Here is a 23,824-nt window from a genome sequence, read left to right as displayed (position 1 = left end):
AAAATTTCCAAAAATAATTTAATAGTTTTCAGAATATTTGAAATAATTAAATTTCTCCGAAGAATTTAATTAACATTTCCAAAAATAATTTAATTCACTTGATAATATTCAAAATTATTAATAATAATTAGAAAAATTTTATTATTTATGAAAATAATTGAATTCTATAGAGAATATTGAAAATAATTGAATTCTAGTGAAAAGTTTTACTAACATTTACAAAAATAATTTAATTCTTTTGCGAATATTGAAAATCATTGAATTCCTGCAAAGAATTTTATAGTTTATAAAAATAATTGAATTCTGGTGAAGAATTCTATTAAAAATTTCAAAAATAATTGAATTATTTCGAGAATATTGAAAATAATTGAATTCTGGTGAAGAATTTTAATAAAATTTCCAAAAATAATTTATATAATTCTTTCGAGAATATTGAAAATAATTGAATTCTGTTAAAGAATTTTACTAAAATTTCCAAAAATAATTTAATTCTATTGTTTTTAAATATAATTGAATTTATGTGAAGAATTTTATTAAAATTTATAAAATAAACTTTCGATAAATTCTCTGTCATTTTCCTGATTTCCTCGACTAATTTTACTTTTCATGACTGTAGCAACCCTGTTTAATTAGGATTTAAAAAAGAAAATTCGAAATTAGAAAATTAGAAATTCAAAAGAGAAAAAACTTGTAAAGAGAGGAAACTGCTGTGTCAGAACCAGACTATAAGCGGTTAACCGCCGAGATTTTCAGTATAATCTTGAGATTAATAAAGATGTTTTTTTCCTTCTCGACAGGTGTGACGACGACGACAATGAAACCACCGCCGCGGTTGCTGCTCCCGCTGCTGCTGCTGGCTGGAATGCTTGGCGTCACGATGGCAACGTCTCCTTGTCCGTGGTCAAGCCACGTGCCAAAACTCGACGGCTCTTGCATTTGCGATTACAATCTCGCCAATGAATTATCAATCCAATGTGATATCGTCGATTACAATCAATTGATAAGAGCAATGCGTCGTTACGCAGGTCAAACGTCAATTGATCTCTTTTACGTGAATAACAGTACAATCGGTACTCTAAACGGTTCCCTCTCATCACTTAGAATAACAAATATCCAACTTTCCGGTTGTCGAATAAAAACAATCGAACCAGATGCCTTCAAGGGTCAGGAAGCCAGTCTAAGAACATTGAATTTAAGGCACAATGAAATTGCCGAAATACCATCAGTTGCTCTCAAAACATTAACAAATCTAACAGTTCTCGATCTTTCCGTTAACAAATTCAAGATCGTCGAGGACGAAGCTTTTCTAGGTTTAAAATTGGTGACATTGAAATTATCCGATAATCCAGTGGTGCTAAATCCAGGTGCTTTCAAGGGTCTCGAGAAGACGTTGAAAAATTTGAATCTCAAAGGAACGAGACAGAAAATTGTACCCGAAGCATTGCGGGGACTTGGTGCTCTTGCATTTTTAGATTTATCCCAAAACAGTATTCAGAGACTTCCCGGTCTGTCGGGCGTCAAGGCCTTCGAGGGTTTAAATTCACTCACTGGTTTGAATCTCGAGAGGAATTTAATTGGCGAAATTGGACCCGATGCATTTTATGGCGTGAAGAACACACTCAGTTCACTCAGTCTATTGAATAATGTTCTTCAAGTCTTTCCCACTAGCGCCATCAACAGCGTTCACGATCTAAAGGTTCGTACTATTCAATATCTCCTAAAAAAAGAATAGAAAAATTAAGAAAGAATAAAATAATAATTAAAGGGAATTTTTCTAGGTCCTGGATATTGGATTTAATTTAATAGCCGAACTGCCGATAGAAGCGTTCAAAAATAATCCATCGATAACGCTACTGGCTATTGATGGAAATCCATTGTCGTCAGTGCCAGAAGAAGCTTTCCTACGTCTCAACAAGACCCTTCGGGGCTTAAGTCTCGGAGGTCCGTTCCTCGTGTGCGATTGTAAATTGCGATGGATCGTCGAGTGGATGAGATCGCGGGACCTTCAAGTAACAAGTCGTGAGAAACCAATCCAGTTTTGCGGCAGTCCTCACAGACTTCAAAACATCAGTTTTTACAATATTGACCCTGAACGTACGTACACCAAACTTTTACAGATTTTAATTGACTTCTACTTTTTTCATCTCTTTTTTCTCCCCGCTTACTATTCAGTTACCCTTGAGAATGTTCACTGAACATCAATCATTTTTTTTTGTCCTCCTACTTCGAAAATAGAATCCCTGAAAGATAAAAATTGTTATTCTTTTTTAGAAATGGTCTGCGAGGGAGCTACCGAAGTCGTTGGAATTGGAACAGTGGAAAGTGTCGACACAAAAGGACCATTTGGACCAGTAAATGGAGTTGTCGATAGCTTATTACCAACACGATCGACAACCAGAGAACCAAGCACTGTCTCTCTGCCAACAAACACCGAAGTGACAATAGCAATTGATAAATCGACAATTCCGTCGACAACTTTTTCAACTTCGACAACAGTGACGACAACAACAACCACCACAAATGTTCCGTCAACAACCACCAATCGACCAATGCCACGAACTGGAAACGTCTACATTACTCGTACAACAATGCAACCGAAATTCAACGCCGAACCTGTACATCCACTCCAACAGCAACCAAAACACCCCCTCGTGTTTGGTTCCCCTCCGTTTAAATCGAAATCCGACCGGGAGGAAATTATCGTCAAGGACGTTCTCAGACAGGATAATTCCGTAATTATCTTCTGGGATACAGAGGCACACAATATTTTAGGTTTCCGTGTAATCTACAGACTATTCGGTGATTCCAGTTTCAAGCAAGCTCCACCGCTCGAAGCCAGCGAGAGGGAATTCAAAATTAAAAATGTTCCAACTCAGGTAATTTTTTCAAAAATATTACTAGAAAAATCTTATTGTTTTTCCTGATTTCCTCTTCATTCTCTTTTCTCGTTTTTTCAACTTTTTCCTAATTTCTTCTTCTCCTTTCTCTTTTCTGGTGTTTTCAACTTTTCCTTGATTTATTCTCCCTCTTCTTTCCTTTTTCTAGCTTTTTCAACTTTTTCATGATTTCTTCCTCTTCTTTCTCCTTTCTGGCATTTACAATTTATCCCTGATTTCCAAACAGAACTTTAACTTTTTCTCTGACCTTAAAAAATATTCTGATTCACTCTAAAAATGACTAGAAACATTAATATTTTTCATAAATAAATATCTTTTTTCCACTGAAATTAAGATTTTCCAAAATTTTCAATAAGGAAGAATCCGACAAACAATTGGAACAAAAGTTAGTCCACTGTCAGAATTTCGTATTTTAAAAAAAAGGTCAAATTAAATTTTAAATTCCGTTTGGTAGAAGCGTAAGAAATTTAATTTTCTACATTTTTAACAATTTAAAGTTATATTTGAATAAAAGTTATAATTTTTTGTTAATAATTAATGATTTAAGTAATATAACCTAAAATTTAACAAATGTTTCTTATTGACAGAAAATTGTAATTTTTATTCAAGTGCAACTTTCAATAGTTTTAAATGTTCAAAATTAAATTCTTCGCCTTTCCACCAAAATGAATTTTGAATTTTTTTTTTTTATTTTTTAAATAAAATTATTCCCTTAATAATTTATAAAGAACAGGCCTCGGATCAAATTTCATTAAGACACAAAAAAACTAGCTTTAGACGATTAAAAGTACAAAAAAAGGCGAAAAAATCGTATATTTTATTCAGATTTGTTTTGTCACAAAAAATTTATTTTATGTCCATGACATTTTGCGGATTTCTAAATTCAATTATTCAAAAGTTTAATACTTTTAATAAATAAATATTTAAATACTTGTTCTTTATTTTTCCCGAGGAATTGAAACTAAAATTCTTTTTTTCAATTTTTTGAAATTAAATTATTTTTCAAAATTTACAACTATAATTGTTTCAAAATTCAATTATTTGGTACATTTTTTAAATAAACTTCTTTTCTAAATCAATTATTTTTAAAAATTTACATTATGTAAAATATTCAATCGAAAATATTAAAAATAATTAATCTTTAAAAAATTGAACTAAAAAAATTCTTAAAATTAGTTTTCTAAAAATATTTTTAAACAATGTTTTAAACATCAAAGAATTTTTAATTAAATATATGATTGAAAAATTTCCAATTAATTGAAATTTAGTAAAATTTTTTGATAATAATCGAATTTATGAAGAAAATTTTTTTAAAATATTATAAAATAATCAAGTTTTTGAAAAATTTTAGTTAAAAATCTTGAAAATAGATGAATTCTCCAAAATTTTAATAATTCTAAAAAAGTAGATTTAAAAAAATTGTAATCAACTTTATTTGAAGATGATTGAATTTCAAATAATTTTGATAAAAAAATTCTGAGAAATACTTTTTTGAAAATATTGTAATGTAATTTTTCGAAAATAATTAAATTTCTTAAGAGAATTTTTGGATAATTTAAAGTAATAATGCATTTTTCAAAGAATTTTAATTTAAAAAAAAATTGAAAATGACTGTTTTTTATCCTAAATTTTAATGATTTTAAAAAATTCCATTTTTAAAAAAATTTCGATATTTTTTATAAATATTTAATTTAAAAATACTCAAAATAATTAGATTTTAAAAAATTACAATAATGAAATTCTAAGATTTATTTTTTTAAACATATTCTAACCTTATTTTTTTTAAACCAATTTTCATTAATTATTATTTTACAATTTTTCATTAAAATATTTGAGAATTAAATTATTTTGAAAATGTGCAATTATAATTTATTTAAAGATATTGAATTAGAATTTTTGACAATTCAATTATTTTGAAAATTTGCAATAAAAATTAATTTGAAGATTGTTCATTACAATTTTTAAACATTTGATTATGTATTTTTAAAATTTACAATTAAAATTCTTTCAAAATTTCATTTTCAGAAATTCTAATAAAATACGTAAATAAAATAAATTATTTTCAATAAAATTTGAAAAAATTTCAATTATTTAAAAACATTTTAACTACCCTATACCTATATTTCAAAACTTAATTATCTTAAAAAATTATGCAAAAATAATTTTTGAAAGATATACATAATATTTAGAAAAAAAATTTGAAAAAGTCGCATTTTTTTTAAAATTGTCTAAAATATGTATCCGAGGCCTGAAACAGTAATAATAGGTAATGTTTTTCAAGAATTAAATTATTTAATATAAATTCAATTTCATATTCTGTAAAGTTCAATTATTGTTATAAATAAAAAAAAATTTAAGGTTTTGCATTCAAATTTATGGCGATCGTGGCAACTGACAAAGTTTATAAGGCGAACAAAAACAATTCAAAAAAAAGGTTTTAATATTTTCACAGTTTGTTGGACACCAAAAAGCAGAACTTTGTTTTCAATTCTAGAAATTTAATACTTTTTACACTATTTTTGATAAATTCCCAGACTTTTTCCTCATTTTCCTGACCAATTTTACTTTCCACGACTTTTCCTTGAATTCTCCCATTCTCCCTGACCTATGGTAACCCTAATAATAAATACAAGGAATCAAAAAAAGAAAAGAAAAAGAAAATCAACTAACTTCTAACTAAAAAATCTATTTTCCAGGAATGTATGGTTGTTTGTGTTATTTCACTGGAGGATACAAACGTGACTCCGGCAAATGTACCCTATAATCAATGCAGAGAAATAAGAACTGACAATTCACCAACATCAAATATGGATAAAATTACAATAGCCGCGAGTGCTGCAATTTGTGCAACAATTGTAGTGGCAGTTATTATTTTCCTAGTGGCGAATCGTCGACGCGCAAGAAAACTTCACACTCTACACGATATGGATCATCAGACAAAAATGGGAGGACCAATAACAAGTTTGCCAGTAAATTGTTGTTCGACTGTTGGTCCAACTCCGAGTCCAGGTGGTCCTCTACCATCAATGGCAACACTAAGTGCCTATAATGCGCAAAAAGAATGGGATCAAGTTTCAGCTTACAGTGGACGAAGTATTCCAAGGCCAAGGATTTTTCCCGTCGATCGTCAAGGTACTTTTCTCAATTATACACCTTTAAAGAAAATAATTGAATATTGATTCTAAATTTTTGGTTTTTAAATTCCGAAATTGTATTTTAAATTAATTCAAAATTCTAGTAGAAAATTTTCCTCTCTCTCTTTTAAAATTCTATAGCATTTTGAATTAGTCTAAAATTATACTATTCTGAATAATTTCCAAAAATTTTATAGTATTCTGGATTATTTCCAAAATTTCATTATTTTGGTTTCTAAATATTTCGATGCTCGTCAATAAAATTTTCTTGATTCTTTGACTCCTAGATGAAAACATTCGCAAGAAAACACGTCGTTAGGTACAATAATTTCTAAACTAAAGTTCCAAACCGAAGAGTATTTTCTAATTACTCTCATGAATAGTGTTTTTATCCAGGTGTCATCGAAATGTCAATTCTATAACAATTTATTAAAAAAAATATTTAGTGAACTCGCAAATTTATTTAAAATTCTTAATAGTTCAAATGATATAAAGTTCCTACAAGTTTCGAAATTAAGGCAAATAAAAAATTTAATTACATGAAAAATAAATATAAATTTTAGGATCACAGTTCCTTTCTCCTTTGAAATTCGCGAACAGGTGAATTACTTTTTTAAAATAGGCGACAAGGTGGCAAAAAACTACGCAAAACAAAATATGCAAAAATAAATTTTTATTTATTGAGATTTTGATTAATTTCATATCTTTCTTCAAAATTTGGAAAAGAGAAAAGTTTAAAATTTATTGACAAGACTGACAATTTTTTATCAATGAAAAATAGGAATAAATAAAATTTAGATTAATTGAAATTTAGATTCTCTGAAATACGGAGCAAGTTATGTCTCTAAAGTTCTGAAAATTTAACTCAACTAAATTTATTTATTTCTTTTTCAAATTCAAATTTTATTTGATTGATTCTCTCGTGGAAATTTTACATCTTCCTAATTTTCGTTGATAAAAAATTGCTAGTCCTGTTAAATAAAGTTAAAATTTCTCAATAGACAAGAATAAAAAAAAATAAATAAAACCAAGAATAAAATTAATCAAAATTTTAATAATAACAAATTTATTCTTTTATTATAAAAATATTACGTCACGTTTAGAAGAAAACAACTTATTAACTTTTAAAATGATTAATTTAGTTTTTGATTTTTATTGAAGTCAATAATTTGACTCAAATTGTTATGAATTGACAATCAAAAAAGAATTTCATAAACAGATGGCGTCGATTAGTTAGAAATTTGAAGCAATTCGTGAATTGAGGTGTAATTTCAATTGCCCAGTACTTTAAACTATTTAAATATACATTTAAATGTATTTAAGTATACATTTTGTCTTGTCTTTCTTGTAAATAAAAAATAGTAAATGCACCTAATTTTCGATTTGCAAAATCCAGAATCAGATGAAAAATTTTCAATTATTTTCGTAGGATCTATAAACAGAGCATCATGTATTGACGAACTTCGACAATCACAATCAGGGCATTACACTGGGAAATCGACACGATCTGTCGCTGATGGACAATCACAGCACAGCTTCTCAAATAATTCGTCTCGCTATTTTGGCAATGCTACTTTGACGTCGAACCTAATCAACACTAGACCAGGTTTGTAACTTCCTTTCATTCCGCCATCGCTAAAAACAAAGATCGCTAAAAAATCTTCTAAAAAATCAAAAAACAAATTTTAACTTCAAGATTCACATCATTATTATGACAAAAATTAAAATATTATTATTACTATTCATAATAATAATAATTTTATTCATAATAATTAATTATAATAAAGTTAACAATCAATAAATGAAAATATTATTCAGGTATAGTTCGCAATGTTTATGATCAACGATTTAAATAAGAAAAACAATATTTCCCATTATACAAAAATTCAAAAAGAAAAATATTTTTTCTTCTAAATCGGGTGATTATAAACGTGAGCTTCAGAAACTTTAAATATTTTTTTTAATTTTAAGATTTTAAATAAAATTTAATAAAAGAATTGAATAGAATTGAGTAGAATCGAATATAATTCAATAGAATTGAACAGAATTCAATAGAATTAAAAGGGAAAACTCTGTAAATTTTCAGAATTACGACAATCACGACAATCGTTGGCAGCTGCATCTGACAGGATGTCAAGGGCCAGTTTTCCAGCTGTCAATCATTTACCACCGCAGGCAACATCGCGAAGACAACGTCCACGTTCGCGAAATCGCACCCTGGAACAAAGTCACGTCCCCCGTCCAGGTAGTCGATACAGTTTAGCGGAATCGACTCACACGCTCAACAATTACGATGAGAATAATTATGATCACGATATGGATATTTACATGGCTCGCAATCCAACCACAAGAGGTGGACTCGTTCCTCTTTAAAAAAAATAAATAAATAAAAGACGTATTCTTGCTCAAGCCAATTCATGAAAATTTTCAAAAAAAAAAAAAACCACACGTGTTGCTGTCTAGAAGTCCTAGATAAAAAGCGTTATAAATTAAAATTTGTCTTCCCTTTTCAATAAAAGAAACTAATGTATATTTCTACCACTACAATCAGAATTTATATTCAAATTAAAATTCGAATTTCAAACTTTGAAATTTTTCTTTCTTTTAAAATTAAAAAAAGGAATCACTTTAAGATATTAATATTCAATTTAAAATTCGAATTTCTAGATTTGAGATTAAAATAATTCTAGAGATATTAAAGTTTAAAATAAAAAGAGAAAATGTCTGCTAATTGTTTAGTGAAGATAGAAAAATGATTAAATACTCGTTAATTACATGTACAGATTTTAACTCTTTCTATATTATTAAATTGATTTTTAAATTGATTAATAAGAAAATTTTAAAAGAAAACTAGAATTTAAGAATTTAGAACGTTTAGTATAAAAATTACTAAGAGTAAAAGTTCATCCAGCAAAAGTGTCTCTGAGCTCTTTTTTTGTACACGTAATACTGAGATTAATTTTTTTTTTTGAGATTATTAATCAGTGCAATGAAATCATAAAGAATTCCAAAGAAATTTTTTTGATGAAAAACTCGCACTGAAAGTATGAGTATTTTTTTAGAAGTAGGATAACAGTACACTCATTTTCAGTGCACGGACTCAGTATTCACTGGTAATATAATGTAAATATCGTTTTGCGGCACTCCAGTGACTTTTTTTTATATTATATATCTAGTATTTTAATTATTAAAAAAAATGGAATATTTTGTACTTAATCGACTCGATGAAATTAAAGAGAAATAAACAAAAACTCACCCTGGTATGAAAGTGCCTTTATCCCAGCACAAGCGAATTTCCTGAATGAACTCGTACCACAAGTGAGAAAATGCCTTGAGTCCTCCGGACGATGACAGACAATAAACAGCGACGACAGCTAATCTCCAAACTAAACTTCCAATCGCACACGATTTTATTCCTTTCCATTTGTTCTCGTCGAAATTGTAGTTGCTGAAATCTTCATACGGATGTGTCTGGAATGTTTTTTTACATTTAAGAATATTTTTTCTACTAGCAAAGTCCTACGCGCGCGTGAATGATTTAAAGAATTATCACGGTAGCAATCTGCCTACCTGCTTTCCACAGAAAAAATTTAATAATTTCAATTTATATTCTTGCATGTTTACAATAGTTATGATTTTTTAAAAAATCTCGGTATTTCAACTATATTATCATTTCCACGCCTCAGAAGCCATTTAAAAAAATTGCAAGAAGATCGAAGGCGGGGAAAGCAGTGATTTTTATTTTTTGTCACGGATTTTTCAGAAATCCTAAAATATAAAATAAATCAAAATCACTGCTTCCCCCGCCTTCGATCTTCTTGCAAAATTTTTTAATGACTTCTAACATTAAAATAAATAATTAGCAAACGAAAAAAATTGCTTCCAAGGGGTGGAAATTATAATTTAGTTTAAATACCGAGATTTTTAGAAAATCCTCAAAAAATCAAAATTACTACTTTTCTTGCCTTGGATCCTTTTGCGATTTTTTAATGGCTTCTGTTATTAAAATAAATATAATTACCAAGTGAAAAAACATGCCTCTACTCAACTCAAGTTTCAAATGTAATTTTTATACATGTAATTTTCTCATGAAATCCCTCAAACATTTTTTAAGCTCATATAAATGTAATAAAATTCAAACTCAAAAGATTTAAATTATAATTTCTTCAAATATTTTAATTTTCATTCTTATTGTTTCTAATAATGATTGACGTATAGTTTTTCTAAATCGTATTTTCTAAAAAAAATTTTTTCTAATAAAGGGGAATTTCTAAAAAACTTTTCTCTAATAAAGGTGATTTTGCAGTTTTCTGTCTTCTAATAAAGGTAATTTTCAAAATTTTTTTTTTCTAACAAAATTTTTTCTAATAAAGGTGAATTTCTAAAAAACTTTTCTCTAATAAAGGTGATTTTGCAGTTTTCTGTCTTCGAATAAAGGTAATTTTCAAAAAATTTATTTTCTTATAAAGGTAATTTTCAAAATTTTCTTTTTTCTAACAATATTCAATTTTTGTAATCACGATCAATAGGTACATATGATTAAAAAATAAAATTTACGAAAATTTGTTAATTCTTTAAAAAAAATACTTGAGATTTCGTTAAAAAATTATAATAAAAAATAGAAATTATGCAAATTTTTTAACAAAATTTTAAAATAATCCAGTTAAAAATATCGTAATTAACAAATAGAAATTATAGAGATTTTTTTCCTAAAGATATTTAAAATTTTTTATAAATATATTAACTTTGGAAATTTTGGTGTAAAAATGATGCAAATTATTTTTTTTTCAAAGAAGAACAGAATTTTGTTAACAAATTCTGATAAGAAATAGTAATTTTTAAATATTTTTTCTTCATTTTCAAAAAGAAACTTATAATTTTGAAAACAGAATTGTGATTAAGAAACAGAAAATATGTAATATAGTTTCTATTTCTTAAACTTAAGTTTTTAACAATTTTCTAATTTTTATCAAAATTATGGAATTTTAGAAATTTTAGGAAAATAAACATTAGAAATTATAACTTTTTAGAAAAACTTTTTTCAGAAAACAGATTTAATTAGAAATCGCCCTTTTTAGACAAAAAGGATTAGAAAATACATATTTTTTTAGAAAAAGTGTTCGCCTACCCTAATAATTGTTAGTATTCATCCGAAAAATATATTGAAAACATTGAAATGTTGATAATTGAAGGAAATAAATTTTTAATAGAATTTATAAGTATTATTTTTTCTTAAATAAATACAAAGTACCCAATTCTGCGTAACCGGAAGGGCAAGAGTATTAAAAAATGTAGAAAATACGGGATTTTTTAAAAGTTTATTGAATTATCATTTTAAAGGAGACTGAATTTGCCAAAAGAAATAAAAATACTAAGTTTGAGAATTTCATTAAATTTATAAGAATTTACAAAATGATAATGATTTCTTGAAAAAATTACATGTATTTACCATTTTAAACATCAATTGAATAGAGGCACGTCTTGATCATTTTTCTTCAATTTGAAAAAAAATTTCTATACGTCAAGTGGTTATCACACATATGGGAATACTCATAACCAAAATTATCTATCAAAACATTAATTATTATAGAAAAACAAAAGACGACACTTTCTGTTCACGGAATAGCAAATTATTATTATGTATATTTTTTATTTTATCAGGGGTGCCAGAAAAATTTAATTTTGTTTCCCCCTGATTTCCAGACAAAATTTTTACTTTTTCCCTGACCCAAAACAATATTCTGATTCACTCTGAAAATGATTAGATACTCAAAAAAATGTTCTATTACATTTATTTACGAGTTTCTTTAATATTGTAAAATTATTCGAAAACATCAAGAACTTCTCTTTTATCACCGAGTGATAAAATTATTATTTTATATTATATAATAAAAATATTGTTACTTTAATTTCTTCAAAATTATTTTCACCAATTCAATTATTATTTTTTAGAATTTGTAACTAAAATTCTTCTTTAAAACATTTATTTTTAATAATTTTTGACAAAGTTGTTTAAGAATTTTTCAAATTCATTTGTTTATAATTCAATTCTACGAAATTTTGATTATTCGGAAATTCTTCAATTAAATATATACCTATTAGAAAATAAAAACTAAAATAATTTCAAAAAAAATTCAATCAAACTTTTTCAAAAAAATTAATTTTACAGAATTGTTAGTTAGAAGTATAGGGGAGAGTGGAGCAAACCGGCCATAATAACGGTATTTTTACTCTTGTGACTAAATGAACCAACCGATTTCATTTTTCATTCGCTTGTTTGAAAGATCATTAAATTGCGCAACTTTTTCCCAGAGACACCTATACTTTATCTTTTATTGGTTAGTTGCTGTGTTAACTTTAAAAAATTTTGCAAACTGGCCGGTTTGCCCCACCCCCTGATGTAAACCGGCCAGTTAGGTTTTTTAACAATAATATTGCTTTTATATAATCTACAATAACAACAAACATAAAGAATCATGTGAACAATTGTTGTAGTAATGTAAATAATAATACAGGATTGAATTTTAATTAAATAAATAATTTTTTTAATAACAAAACAAAAATGTTTGATATTATCACGGAAATAATATTAAAGGGCCTAATTCTCATTGGAAGATAATTATTTTTCATTGAAAGTAAATATTTCAATGAAAAAAACATTCTAATTAACTATAATAATCGTCGTATTCATTCTGTCCAGTCTGTCCACACCTGAAGTGAGTCATGGTTATTCTTTTGTTTTTTATTCGTTTTGATAGAAAATAGAAATAAAATATAAAATAACGATTTTTTAACAAAATTTATGCTTTTGTTTTTTATATGTTTTGATAGATAATATTACATTTCTTTATTTTGTTTTTATTTTTTTTGATTTAATAATATTATTTTTATTTCTCAAATAATTCAAAAATATTTTTATTAATCTAAAAAAATTATTAATATTTTTATACTATACATTATTTCCTTTGATTCTAAAAAATTAGCATTTTGTAACAAACATTTTAGAAAATTAACAAATGTAAATCCTGTAAAATATTTTCTTTTTTTTAATATGAAAAACTTTATTACTTAACAAAATTTTGACTTCTTCCTTGACTCTAAAGAATATTCTGATTCTCTCTAAAAATGATTAGATATTCCAAAAAAATGTTCCATTACATTTATTTACGAATATCTTTAATTCTAAAATTATTTGAGAACATCAATAACTTCTTTTCTAAATAAATTTTAATCATTATTATTTTCCCATAGGAATAAATTATTTTTAATAATTTTTGAAAAAAGTTCTTTGAGAATTTTAAAATCCATTTGTTTACGAAATTTAAATTATTCAGAAATTCTTCAACTAAATACAAATTAAAATTTAATATTTAATTTAAGAACCCTTTATTATAGTTTTAACTAAAATTCTTGTTTAAATCAATTCTTATCAGAATTGAGTTATTTAAATACAAAAATGAATAATTCATAGAATAATTAATTATTTTAAAAAATATATATAAAAAAATAATGTACCTTTTTATTGAGTTTTTGAAATTGGGGTTAAATTTTCTTACTCCACTTACTTAATATTTTATTATTTAAAAATTAACTGTTAAACTTTTGACATAACAATTCGAACTATAAAACAAAAAATTGGAATAAAACAACACTAACTCCAGGTGAGGACAGATTATTATTATTATTATTATTATATAATAATAATTGAAATTCTGCGATGAGTTTTATTATTTATGAAAATAATTGAATTTCTAAAAAGAATTTTATTATTTATGAAAATAATTGAATCCCTGTAATTGAATAATTGAATTCTTGTGAAATGTTTATTACTTATGAAAATAATTAAATGTTTGCGAAGAATTTTATTAACACTTTTTTTAATAACTGAATTCTTTTGGAACTTTTTTTTTATTTTTTCACCTATTTCACCAATTCCGTCAATTTTCACCTATTTTATCTATTTTGTAAATTTTTAAAAATATTTTCAATGAAAACTAGTTTTTAAAAATCTTCAATTATTTTATATTTAAATTTATTAAAATTGTTGATATTAATTAAATTTTTTCGAAGAAACTAATTAAAATTGAATTCAAATTTCAAAATAAATGAATTATTAAAAATGAATTTTACTACAATTGAGGAGCCGGATGCAGCAACTGCCGCTACGCGCTGTCGCAACTCGCAAGGGATAATACAAGTCAGGTAGTAGTGAGAGGCCCAGAGGCGCTCACTGCTCACTGACTGGTATAGTCCTCTTCGACAGCGCGTAGGGGCAGTTGGTACATCTGGACCCTCAATTTTTAAAAATAATTGAATTCTCTAGACATATTTTAATAAAATTGTATTAAAAATAATTGAATTCTTGTGAAGAATTTTATTACAATTATATTGAAAATAAATGAGTTTCTGAGAAGAATTCTATTATTTATGAACATAATTGAATATTTACCAAGAAGAAACTATATTAAAATTCTAGAAAATAATTAAATTTTTTTCAAGAGATATAATTAAAATTGCATTGAAAATAATTTAATTATTATAATTTTATCAAAAAATTATTAAAAGAATGGAATTCTTTCATCGAATTTCATTTCAATTTTTAAAAATTATTGAATCTTGTGGAGAATTTTTATTAAAATTGAGAAGAATTTTATTATTTATAAAGATAATTGAAATTTTAACGAGAATTTTTTTAAAATTGTTGTACAAATTTTAATTTAAAAAAAAACTTACCGAATTTTCATCAGCATCAGGAAATAGAAAATACATTATTGGACCGAGATTATGTTCAGAAATGGAACACTCGGAATTTTTTCTGCGAAATTTTGGTCCTCTCTTTCCCACAACGTTTGATATTGTTGGTATTCTCGATTCGGTGAGAATATTAAAAGCCGAACTCAATGATGATTCTTCGCTTTCGAAAAAGCCCAAATCGCCAATAATATCGGTTAACGTTCGTTGATCGTGACATAATTGAAAGAATTTTGTTAAACTGTCGCCGAGAAGACAACACGGTGAATGTGTGCTTTTTACCAAAAGTGACCATTCTGGCGCTAATAGTGGATCCAAATCACTAAAACCTTCACTATCGACGACAATATTTTCCGCAATTTGATGCCAAGTTGTAAACAAATGCAATTCTCTGCAAAAAAAAGAATTAATTAGTAATAAATTAAAGTAACTAATAAATACCTTTTAATCCTTTTAATGACGTGATGAACCGTAGAGTCGAATTTCTCTATAAAAAAATGGCCGATTCTTTTAAAAAACCGTTAACGAAATGTAGTGTGAAAAATTGATACTAGAGGTCAGACCATGACGGAGGTCGAAAATCACAAGTCAAGCCAAAAGTTTAAAGAAGAAAGAAAAAGAGTTTTCTATTTCTTGAATGCTTAAATGTTTTTTCATTTGAAGAATATCGTCAAATTAATTTTAATTTACTTTATTTGCAAACTAACCTTATTGGATCGTGACTTGCTCCAAAAGGAAGTTTCCCCATTTCAGAAACGCCTATAGTCTCTCCTTGAAGGAATTCGAAATCCGGAAATTCCTGGGGCAATTTAGTATTAATCCAATCTTTAATAATGTATGAAAATCTTATCGAAATGATTGCTGGATCTAATCTCAAACCGCATCCTTCGCTAATTTTTTGCTTAAACAGTGTAAGCAAACCTGTAAAATAATATATATATTAAAAAAATTAATAGGTATTTATTTATTTTCAAAAATTTAAATAAAATTCTTTAAAACAATTAAATTATTTTCAAAAACTGTAATAAAATTCTGAAAATAATTCAATTATTTCCCAAAAATTTTAATAAAACTAAATAATCAAAATTCAATTACAATTATCAACAAACACGAGCATTTTAAAAACTTGATAGACATTGTTTATGACATTCAATTACTTTCAGAATTTTCAATTATTAACATAGATCTATAAAAATTATTTATTTTATAATTACTATTTTAATTACGTTATTCTAAATTCAGGCCTCAGATCGACTTTAACAAGAAAAAAAATCGATTAAGTCGATTAAAAATAGAAAAAAAAGTCATTTATTTAATTTAGTGTTGTTACAAAAATGTTATTTTGTATTTCTCTGATTCTTCATTGATTTCTAAATTCAATTAATAAAAACTTGAATAATTTGGTAAATAAATATTTAAATATTTAACTATAACATTTTTCGCATGGATAGGAATTCCAACACTAGTGGTTTTCTACGTGGCGGGGGTGTGTTAATTGCGTGTGAATCATCGTTAAGAACTTTAGTCATAGATACTGATAACATTTCTATTGAACATGTTTTTGTTAAATTTACTTATAAGTCTATTCTTTATATTATTGGCACTTTTTATATCCCGCCTAATTCGAACTTATCTATTTATCAATCTGTTTGCGACATTCTCGATAAAATATCTCTTTTATATACGACAGCGAAAATTATTATCGTTTCCTCGCCAAACAAACTGGAGTGCCTTACGACTTCTATGATCACGACTATACTGACCTTAGAAAAAGATTTAATATTCCAACTATATCTCAGAGATTTCTTTTTGCAGATCTCCTGTTTTTATTTAAAGTCATTAATGGTTTACTTAATTGTTCAGATCTCTTAAGTTTATTTTGTTTTTTTGCAGCAAAGCATTCTCCCAGAACTGAAGTTCCATTATTTAATCAACAACTTATTAGAACTAATTACTTAGAAAATTCAGTAGTCAATAGGTTGAGTCGTGAGGCAGATCAGTTTTATGACAGAGTAAATTTTTATGGCGTTTCGCTTAATGCGTTTGTTAGAGAACTACGCAAGCAGATTTTCGACAAAAATAATAACAATGCGGTCAACTAGTAACGTAAGATTTTCATTGTTCAGTACATTGTACGAAAGGGCAATATAAGCCCGTTTATATACTAAATAAATAAAGAAATAAATACTTCTTATTTCTTTTTTCACAGGAAATAAAATTTAAAAAATTTCAACTTCTGAAATTTCATAATTTCTAAAAATTAAAACTATAACCCTTCCAAAAATTCAATTTTTTTCTACATTTTTTAACTAAACTTCATCTTAAAATTCGTAAAATAAACTTTTTAAAAATATTTCTAAATAATTTGTGAAAGACAATAGTTTTACAATTGCATACAATTCAAAAATGTCAAAAAAAAATTGAAATTTTAATTATAAATGATTTCTCAAATATTCTAATATAGTAAATTTTAAAAAATTTTAATTTACTTTGTTCGAAAGTAATTGAATCTTAAAAAAATATGATAAAACATTCTAAGAATTAGTTTTTTATAAATATTGTAATATAATTATTCAAAAATAATTGAAGAATTTTTGTATAATTTAAAGAAAAAATAATTATTTGAAGATTTTAAATTAAAAATTTTGAATATGATTATTTTCTCCAAAAATTCAAAAATAATTCTAAAAAATTTAAATATTTATTATTTTGTGTATACATTCGAATTTTGGGAAATATTGAAAATATTGAAAACAATTGAATTTTAAAAAATTAGAACGATACAATTCAGAGAATTGCTTTTTTCAAAATTATTTTAATATTATTTTTAGAACCTAATTTTGATTAATTTTCATTTTGATTGAATTTACACTTGAAGAATATTCGTTAAAATATTTGAGAATTCAATTATTTCCAAAATTTTCAATTAAAATTCTTTAAAAGTTAATTTTTAAAAATTGTAATAAAATACTTGAAGAAATAATTTATTTTCAATTAAATTTTCAAAAATTTCAATTATTCAAAATCTTTTTAATTGTATATTTCAAAAATTTAATTAAAAAAATTATTCAAAAATAAATTTTCAAAGATTTGTCTATAGTTATGCTTTTCACATTATAAAAATCGAAATAAATTGCATTTTATACTAAAAATATGGTATTTTGTAGCAAAATTTGGAAGAAAAGTCGAAAAAGTCGCAATTTTTTAATATAAGTCGATAAAAGTCATGATATCCGAAGCCTGTAAATTAGAAAAACAAAATTTCTACATTCACAAAATATTTAAAATTATTTTTCTGTTTTTTTTAAGATTTTAGCTTAAGTTGAATGTTTTTTTCTGTTTGTTTACCATTTAAATGCTTGCAATGAGGAGGAGTTTTCTTCAAGTGTATCATGTTAAAATTGACCTTTGATCCCCTTCCGAGACCAACTCCAAGGTAAAATTGTTGCCAGAGTTCCAGTACTTGAACAAAAACTGGAACTTCACTACAACGAGATGATAAAAGCAGTGAAAAATGAATTTTTGTCGAAACACCAACGTGTTATATTAAAATATTTGATAGAAAATAGAAAAAAAGCAGAAGATAGAATTAGAATAAAAATATAGGAATGTAATAATAATAAAATCATTAAAATTACCAATTTGAATTGCTGGCTGCAATGGCGAGAGAGCTGACAAGAATTTTAATTCTTGTCTCATCGAGAATAGGAGTTCGTTTAGAGGGAATTAAAACCAAAAATTCTCTTACTCCATAAAAACGAGCTATCTCTAAATGATTAACATTCAATTGGGCAAAATCATTTGAAGCATTAAGAATATCCTTTTGACATTGTGTAAACGAATCTTCAACTTCCTCACCGTAACCTCCAATTGATTCATTTAATTCCGTTTTTAACTTGTAGTGTTTAAACGTGAATTCCACATCTAAAAGTAGTGCAATATTTTCAAGAGTTAAATAAATTAAAAATTTCTTCTTTCTGATTGTTTATTCAATTTTAGTAAAATTAGTTCAAGTAATTTTCCATACAAGGGAAAAAAATCAATTCAGTACTGAATTGAATACAATTTTATCAAGAAAAGACAATACATAAAAATGCGAGTAACAATAACATATGCGTGACAATAACAAATAAATATGTAAAAACTAACCTGCAAAATTTAATTTCTCAGACACTTCCAACCAACGTAAATTAACAAAATCTTTCTCTTTCAAAGGCGAACCAAAAGGTACATTAGAAAGGTGCCATTCGTGAAGAATTTCTTCGATTCTAGCAATAAATATTTCCCATTCTGTAGCAGTTGTAAAATCAAGATGATGAACGTCCTCAGCAATTTCGTCGTTATTCATTTTGACATAAATTGCTCCTCATCAAACTGCCAACGGGAAATTAATATTTAAATATACAATTATAAATGTTTCGAGCTAATTTATTTTGATAATTTCAAAGAATTATATTTACAAAAAGTAATAATTTTGTTATGAAATAAATTGGAAACAACTTTCTTGAACCGCGCGTTATCGAGCATTGTCGACAATTGTCGAAGACAGCAGGATTGGGTAGCTGAGTACGTCAACTTTCTCGAACGGGGTGCTACCCTCTGTACCAAAAACATAAGTTCGAATGCTCATTATGCCGAATTTACAATTTAGAAATGACCAGATACGCGAATCCTCAATAACCTAAATTGTATATTGAATGAAATTCAAAAGTAGGGAATAATCATTTGATATATTCTGCATATGGAGAATATTATTTTAAACTAATTCTTTTTTTCCACAATTTGAAATTATTGCAATTTTTATTTTTGGAATTTCCACTTTACCTACATTTTAATAGATCGAAACGTAAAATATCAGAATTGACATTTAATTGAAATATGATGGAGAATAAATATATATTCACTGAATAAAAAGATTAAATAATTATTAAATGTTTGAATTTAATAAAAACATATTGTTCAAAAGTTACAGTGCGAATTGTACAGAATATATATTAATAAGAAATATAATTTGGCAGAATGTCGATTCGATCGATTTTATATTTGCAAGAAATTCAATTTGACAGAATATCAATTTATAAGAAACACGTTTTCGTAGAACTTTAACTTGTCAGAATTGTAATTTTGTAGAATATTAATATTGGCAAATCTAATTTTGGTAGAAATCTGCTTTATCAGAATGATCACATGTTCGAATCCTCAAAAGTTAGAATTCCATTTTTACCGAAAATGGATTCCACATAAATATTTGGCGCAAATTTTAAAATTCTGATTTCTGATTGGTCGATTTTAAAATTTGCGCCAAATATTTATGTGGAATCCATTTTCGGTAAAAATGGAATTCTAACTTTTGAGGATTCGAACATGTGATCATTCTGATAAAGCAGATTTCTACCAAAATTAGATTTGCCAATATTAATATTCTACAAAATTACAATTCTGACAAGTTAAAGTTCTACGAAAACGTGTTTCTTATAAATTGATATTCTGTCAAATTGAATTTCTTGCAAATATAAAATCGATCGAATCGACATTCTGCCAAATTATATTTCTTATTAATATATATTCTGTACAATTCGCACTGTAACTTTTGAACAATATGTTTTTATTAAATTCAAACATTTAATAATTATTTAATCTTTTTATTCAGTGAATATATATTTATTCTCCATCATATTTCAATTAAATGTCAATTCTGATATTTTACGTTTCGATCTATTAAAATGTAGGTAAAGTGGAAATTCCAAAAATAAAAATTGCAATAATTTCAAATTGTGGAAAAAAAGAATTAGTTTAAAATAATATTCTCCATATGCAGAATATATCAAATGATTATTCCCTACTTTTGAATTTCATTCAATATACAATTTAGGTTATTGAGGATTCGCGTATCTGGTCATTTCTAAATTGTAAATTCGGCATAATGAGCATTCGAACTTATGTTTTTGGTACAGAGAGTAGCACCCCTCTCGAACTTTCTACGTCAAACGTAAGTAAACGTAACAAATCCGGAAAAGTCAAATTTTTGTGTTATTTGTATGTTTTTGTCGTTTTTGTTGATATGTCAAAATGTTCTACCTTGAGATTTTGTTTTGATTCATACTTTGTTTTTGAAACAGCAAAAAGTTTCCTTTAATTTTTTGTTACGTGCGGAGTTACGTTATTTACGCGCAGGCGTAAGATCCGCGATTTGATTTGATGTTCAATCTTGGTTTAAAGGCGCTCGCACAGCTCTACTGCCAGCATGAGAGTAAGAGAGAAAAAACATGAAATTTGAATTTTCTGACTTACTTACTCTCATGTGTTACCATGACAACTATGCATGCATTGGCATGCATGCAGAGCTGTGAGAGCGTCTTAATCCTTTGAAAAGGAAGGCGGAAATATTCAAATAAAACAAGTTAATTTCCGTTAAAACGGAGGGAAAAACCTCACGAATAAGAAGGATCAATTAATAATTAATAATATTAATTAATCATTAATCCAACTAAATTCGCAAGTAAACCCAATACATTTATTAAAGTCAAAAACATTACACGAGTCGAAGTTATTCTTATGACTATTTTTGGGACTACTCTGAAGTACATTACGAAAGAACTCCAAAGTAGAACTGAATTCGTGAGGGAGCATTTAGCCCTTGGTCCATGGCAAAATCTTTGCGCATGCCCTGTTATAGAGTTTGTAAAGTCTATGGAGTGTTCAGAATCACAACACCAACACTGCACTGCACTAATACACGTATAAACATACTCTACGTATTGAAAACATGTATCACAACAAGTGAACATAACCCTTTTTCATTCACACTAATTACACAATTATTAATTATTTACATCATATCTAGTAACAATAAATCTCTTATACTGCACTCATCATATTTAAATATAAATAACAATTATAACGATAACCAATTTGATAATATATCATAATATAATATTATTATTATATTAATACGTTACAAATATATATTTATATTCAATACCATAATATTACAACACTCAATTAGATGAAGTTTACTAATAATATCATTTTCAAATAATACATTCATGTTGCATAATTAGCAACAATATAATATTATTGTCAATTGTTCATAATGTTCATATTATACAATTGATAATTAAAGTTCGTCGCATAATGAAAGTCTATGTGTACGTGACTTTTCGAAGCCATTTCTGTGGTCACAAGTATGGTAAACACATGTTGCATTGTCCTATGGAAAAGGACACTTGAGATATTTTTTATATTCTTTCGAGGGTTTCTCGGTTTTATGACTCTAAAGAAACTAGAGATTACATTTTCTTTCGCTATTCTACTTGATTTATGACAATTCTAAGAAATGTTGATTTTCAAATACATATTCAGAATTTGGAAACTATTAAACCATGAAGTATTATATTTTACAATAGTCAAACTTTCTTGTTTAGTCTCGTCAATATTTGTCTAGAGTCGTGAGAAAATACTAAAAATAATTAAGTTTATTAACGAAATGTTATAATTCGCGCTTCGATAACTCGTAAATCGATATATCGAAAGTTAACGAGCGAGATGGTAGTCGCTCGTAACATTTTGTCCTCACTAGTGCCATCTACAAACTCTTTGAAAATATCTCGAAATTTCATTAATAAAATGAATAAAACTATAAGAAAACTGTAAGAAAACAATTTTATTAACTATTCAACACTTAAATAATTTTAAATTGTTCGGAGCCTTCAATTAGATATAATAGATAATAAAATCCAGAATATCAATATTCAAATTGCGGATGCTGTGAAATATTTCAATCAACCAATCACAGTGCATTTTTCTCGACTTATAAAACGGGAAATATTTACAGGCTACAGGAAATAAAATTGCAAATTAGGAATATGTGAACGGAACATAAAGGTGAACATATCCGCGTTCGCAACAATGGTCGTCATTTCTGTTATCTTAGACGCACAATGGAAATTTCTTTTATTATGGAAATAATAGAAATACGGTAACGATATGAAGAACGACAAGTCGCAGATAAGCGTACGCTAATGATAGTATCTCGTTTTTAACAAGTTTTTACATTAACGACCGGTATTAATTACAATATTTTTTTGGCAGAAGTTTAGTGCAACGTGTGTTGTAGTAGTAGTAGTACATAGCAAGAAAAAAAGAAAGAAAAGGGTAAAAAGTATGTCAAATTTTTCAAGTGTTTAGTTAAGTTTTAAATTATTTTTGAGGAAAAAAAATCTATATATATATATATATATATTTGAATGTATAAGTGATATATAACGCTAACCAAGACTAATCGATAGATTTTAAGTTTCATCGTATTGGTGGTGCCTCAGGTAAACGGTCATGTGTCAATGTAACTTGCGGCAGCACTGCCGCCTCTTTAGTAATTAACCAAACAAAATGGACACCGAAATAACGATTAAGCGAATACTCGTGCAATTGTTTTAAGTGAAATCTTCGAACAAGATGGAATCGCCGATTATTAATACGTAAGTAATTTTGTTTATTGATTTCATTTCAATTGTTGGTGATATGATTTATCGAGTGGGCGGCCTGAACAATAACGTATTTTTATAGTTTTTATATCATATTTTAATAATATAAAATGTAGCACCTATTTTCACCGAACGGGGTCATGTGCTGGCAAGTACAGTATTGCGGGATTATGAATGGCTACTGCGATTTTATTTCTTTAAAATTCTTATCTTTCCATTGTCGTCCACTAACCTTAATTTATTATGTTTTCCACCTTTTTTTTACAGAAATGACTGAAAATTCCATCAAATAACGGTGAACATTGGATGTATTATTTGGGGGAAAAGAAAAGATTTTCTATTATTGATTTCTGAAATATGCATTTTTTGTGGACGGCTACTTCCGGTTTTATTCAGTTAAGCACAGGTTCGGTGAATGGAATTTTTATTTCTCGGCAAATATAATATTTTCTTTACTTTGTTTTCCTTTTACAATGCAATATTTTCTTTTTAAAATTTATTCATTGTAACGAATATTTTTTTAAAATCTCTTAATTTTGCATGAGTCAAAAGAAATTAA

General features: G+C 26.6%; 3 protein-coding genes across 9 annotated transcripts in view; 2 read left to right on the top strand and 1 right to left on the bottom strand.

The window, feature by feature from the left end:
• The window catches only part of LOC122509790 (vasorin), a 58,499-nt gene extending 49,217 nt beyond the window's left edge, over positions 1-9,282 (top strand). For 2 of the 3 annotated variants that reach the window (XM_043624040.1, XM_043624038.1), the window contains exons 2-7: positions 798-1,696; positions 1,779-2,094; positions 2,272-2,876; positions 5,594-6,029; positions 7,461-7,637; positions 8,118-9,282. In XM_043624040.1, coding sequence (XP_043479975.1) covers positions 798-1,696; positions 1,779-2,094; positions 2,272-2,876; positions 5,594-6,029; positions 7,461-7,637; positions 8,118-8,404 — 2,720 coding nt within the window. In that variant the 3' untranslated portion in view covers positions 8,405-9,282. The remainder of the gene's footprint in view (positions 1-797; positions 1,697-1,778; positions 2,095-2,271; positions 2,877-5,593; positions 6,030-7,460; positions 7,638-8,117) is intronic. The other variant, XM_043624041.1, reaches the window with a different exon arrangement.
• The window catches only part of LOC122509789 (rab3 GTPase-activating protein catalytic subunit), an 82,586-nt gene extending 63,270 nt beyond the window's left edge, over positions 1-19,316 (bottom strand). Inside the window, exons 1-7 of the mRNA XM_043624037.1 lie at positions 19,243-19,316; positions 18,932-19,156; positions 18,421-18,706; positions 18,131-18,267; positions 15,490-15,703; positions 14,765-15,173; positions 9,288-9,502 (exon numbers count right to left, since the gene is read on the bottom strand). Of these exons, the coding sequence (XP_043479972.1) occupies positions 9,288-9,502; positions 14,765-15,173; positions 15,490-15,703; positions 18,131-18,267; positions 18,421-18,706; positions 18,932-19,130 (1,460 nt within the window). The 5' untranslated portion in view covers positions 19,131-19,156; positions 19,243-19,316. The remainder of the gene's footprint in view (positions 1-9,287; positions 9,503-14,764; positions 15,174-15,489; positions 15,704-18,130; positions 18,268-18,420; positions 18,707-18,931; positions 19,157-19,242) is intronic.
• Positions 19,317-22,665: 3,349 nt separating this feature from the next.
• LOC122509786 (chromodomain-helicase-DNA-binding protein 7) overlaps positions 22,666-23,824 on the top strand; it is a 56,361-nt gene continuing 55,202 nt past the window's right edge. For 3 of the 5 annotated variants that reach the window (XM_043624030.1, XM_043624031.1, XM_043624026.1), the window contains exons 1-2: positions 22,666-23,259; positions 23,533-23,671. The gene's annotated coding sequence lies outside the window, so the exon portion shown is untranslated. The remainder of the gene's footprint in view (positions 23,260-23,532; positions 23,672-23,824) is intronic. The other 2 variants (XM_043624028.1, XM_043624027.1) reach the window with 2 other exon arrangements.

The sequence above is a fragment of the Leptopilina heterotoma genome, unplaced genomic scaffold (assembly GCF_015476425.1).
Source record: "Leptopilina heterotoma isolate Lh14 unplaced genomic scaffold, ASM1547642v1 Lhet_63, whole genome shotgun sequence".
In the NCBI taxonomy this organism is placed as follows: Eukaryota; Metazoa; Arthropoda; class Insecta; order Hymenoptera; family Figitidae; genus Leptopilina; species Leptopilina heterotoma.
This window is presented reverse-complemented; position numbering and strand designations above follow the sequence as displayed.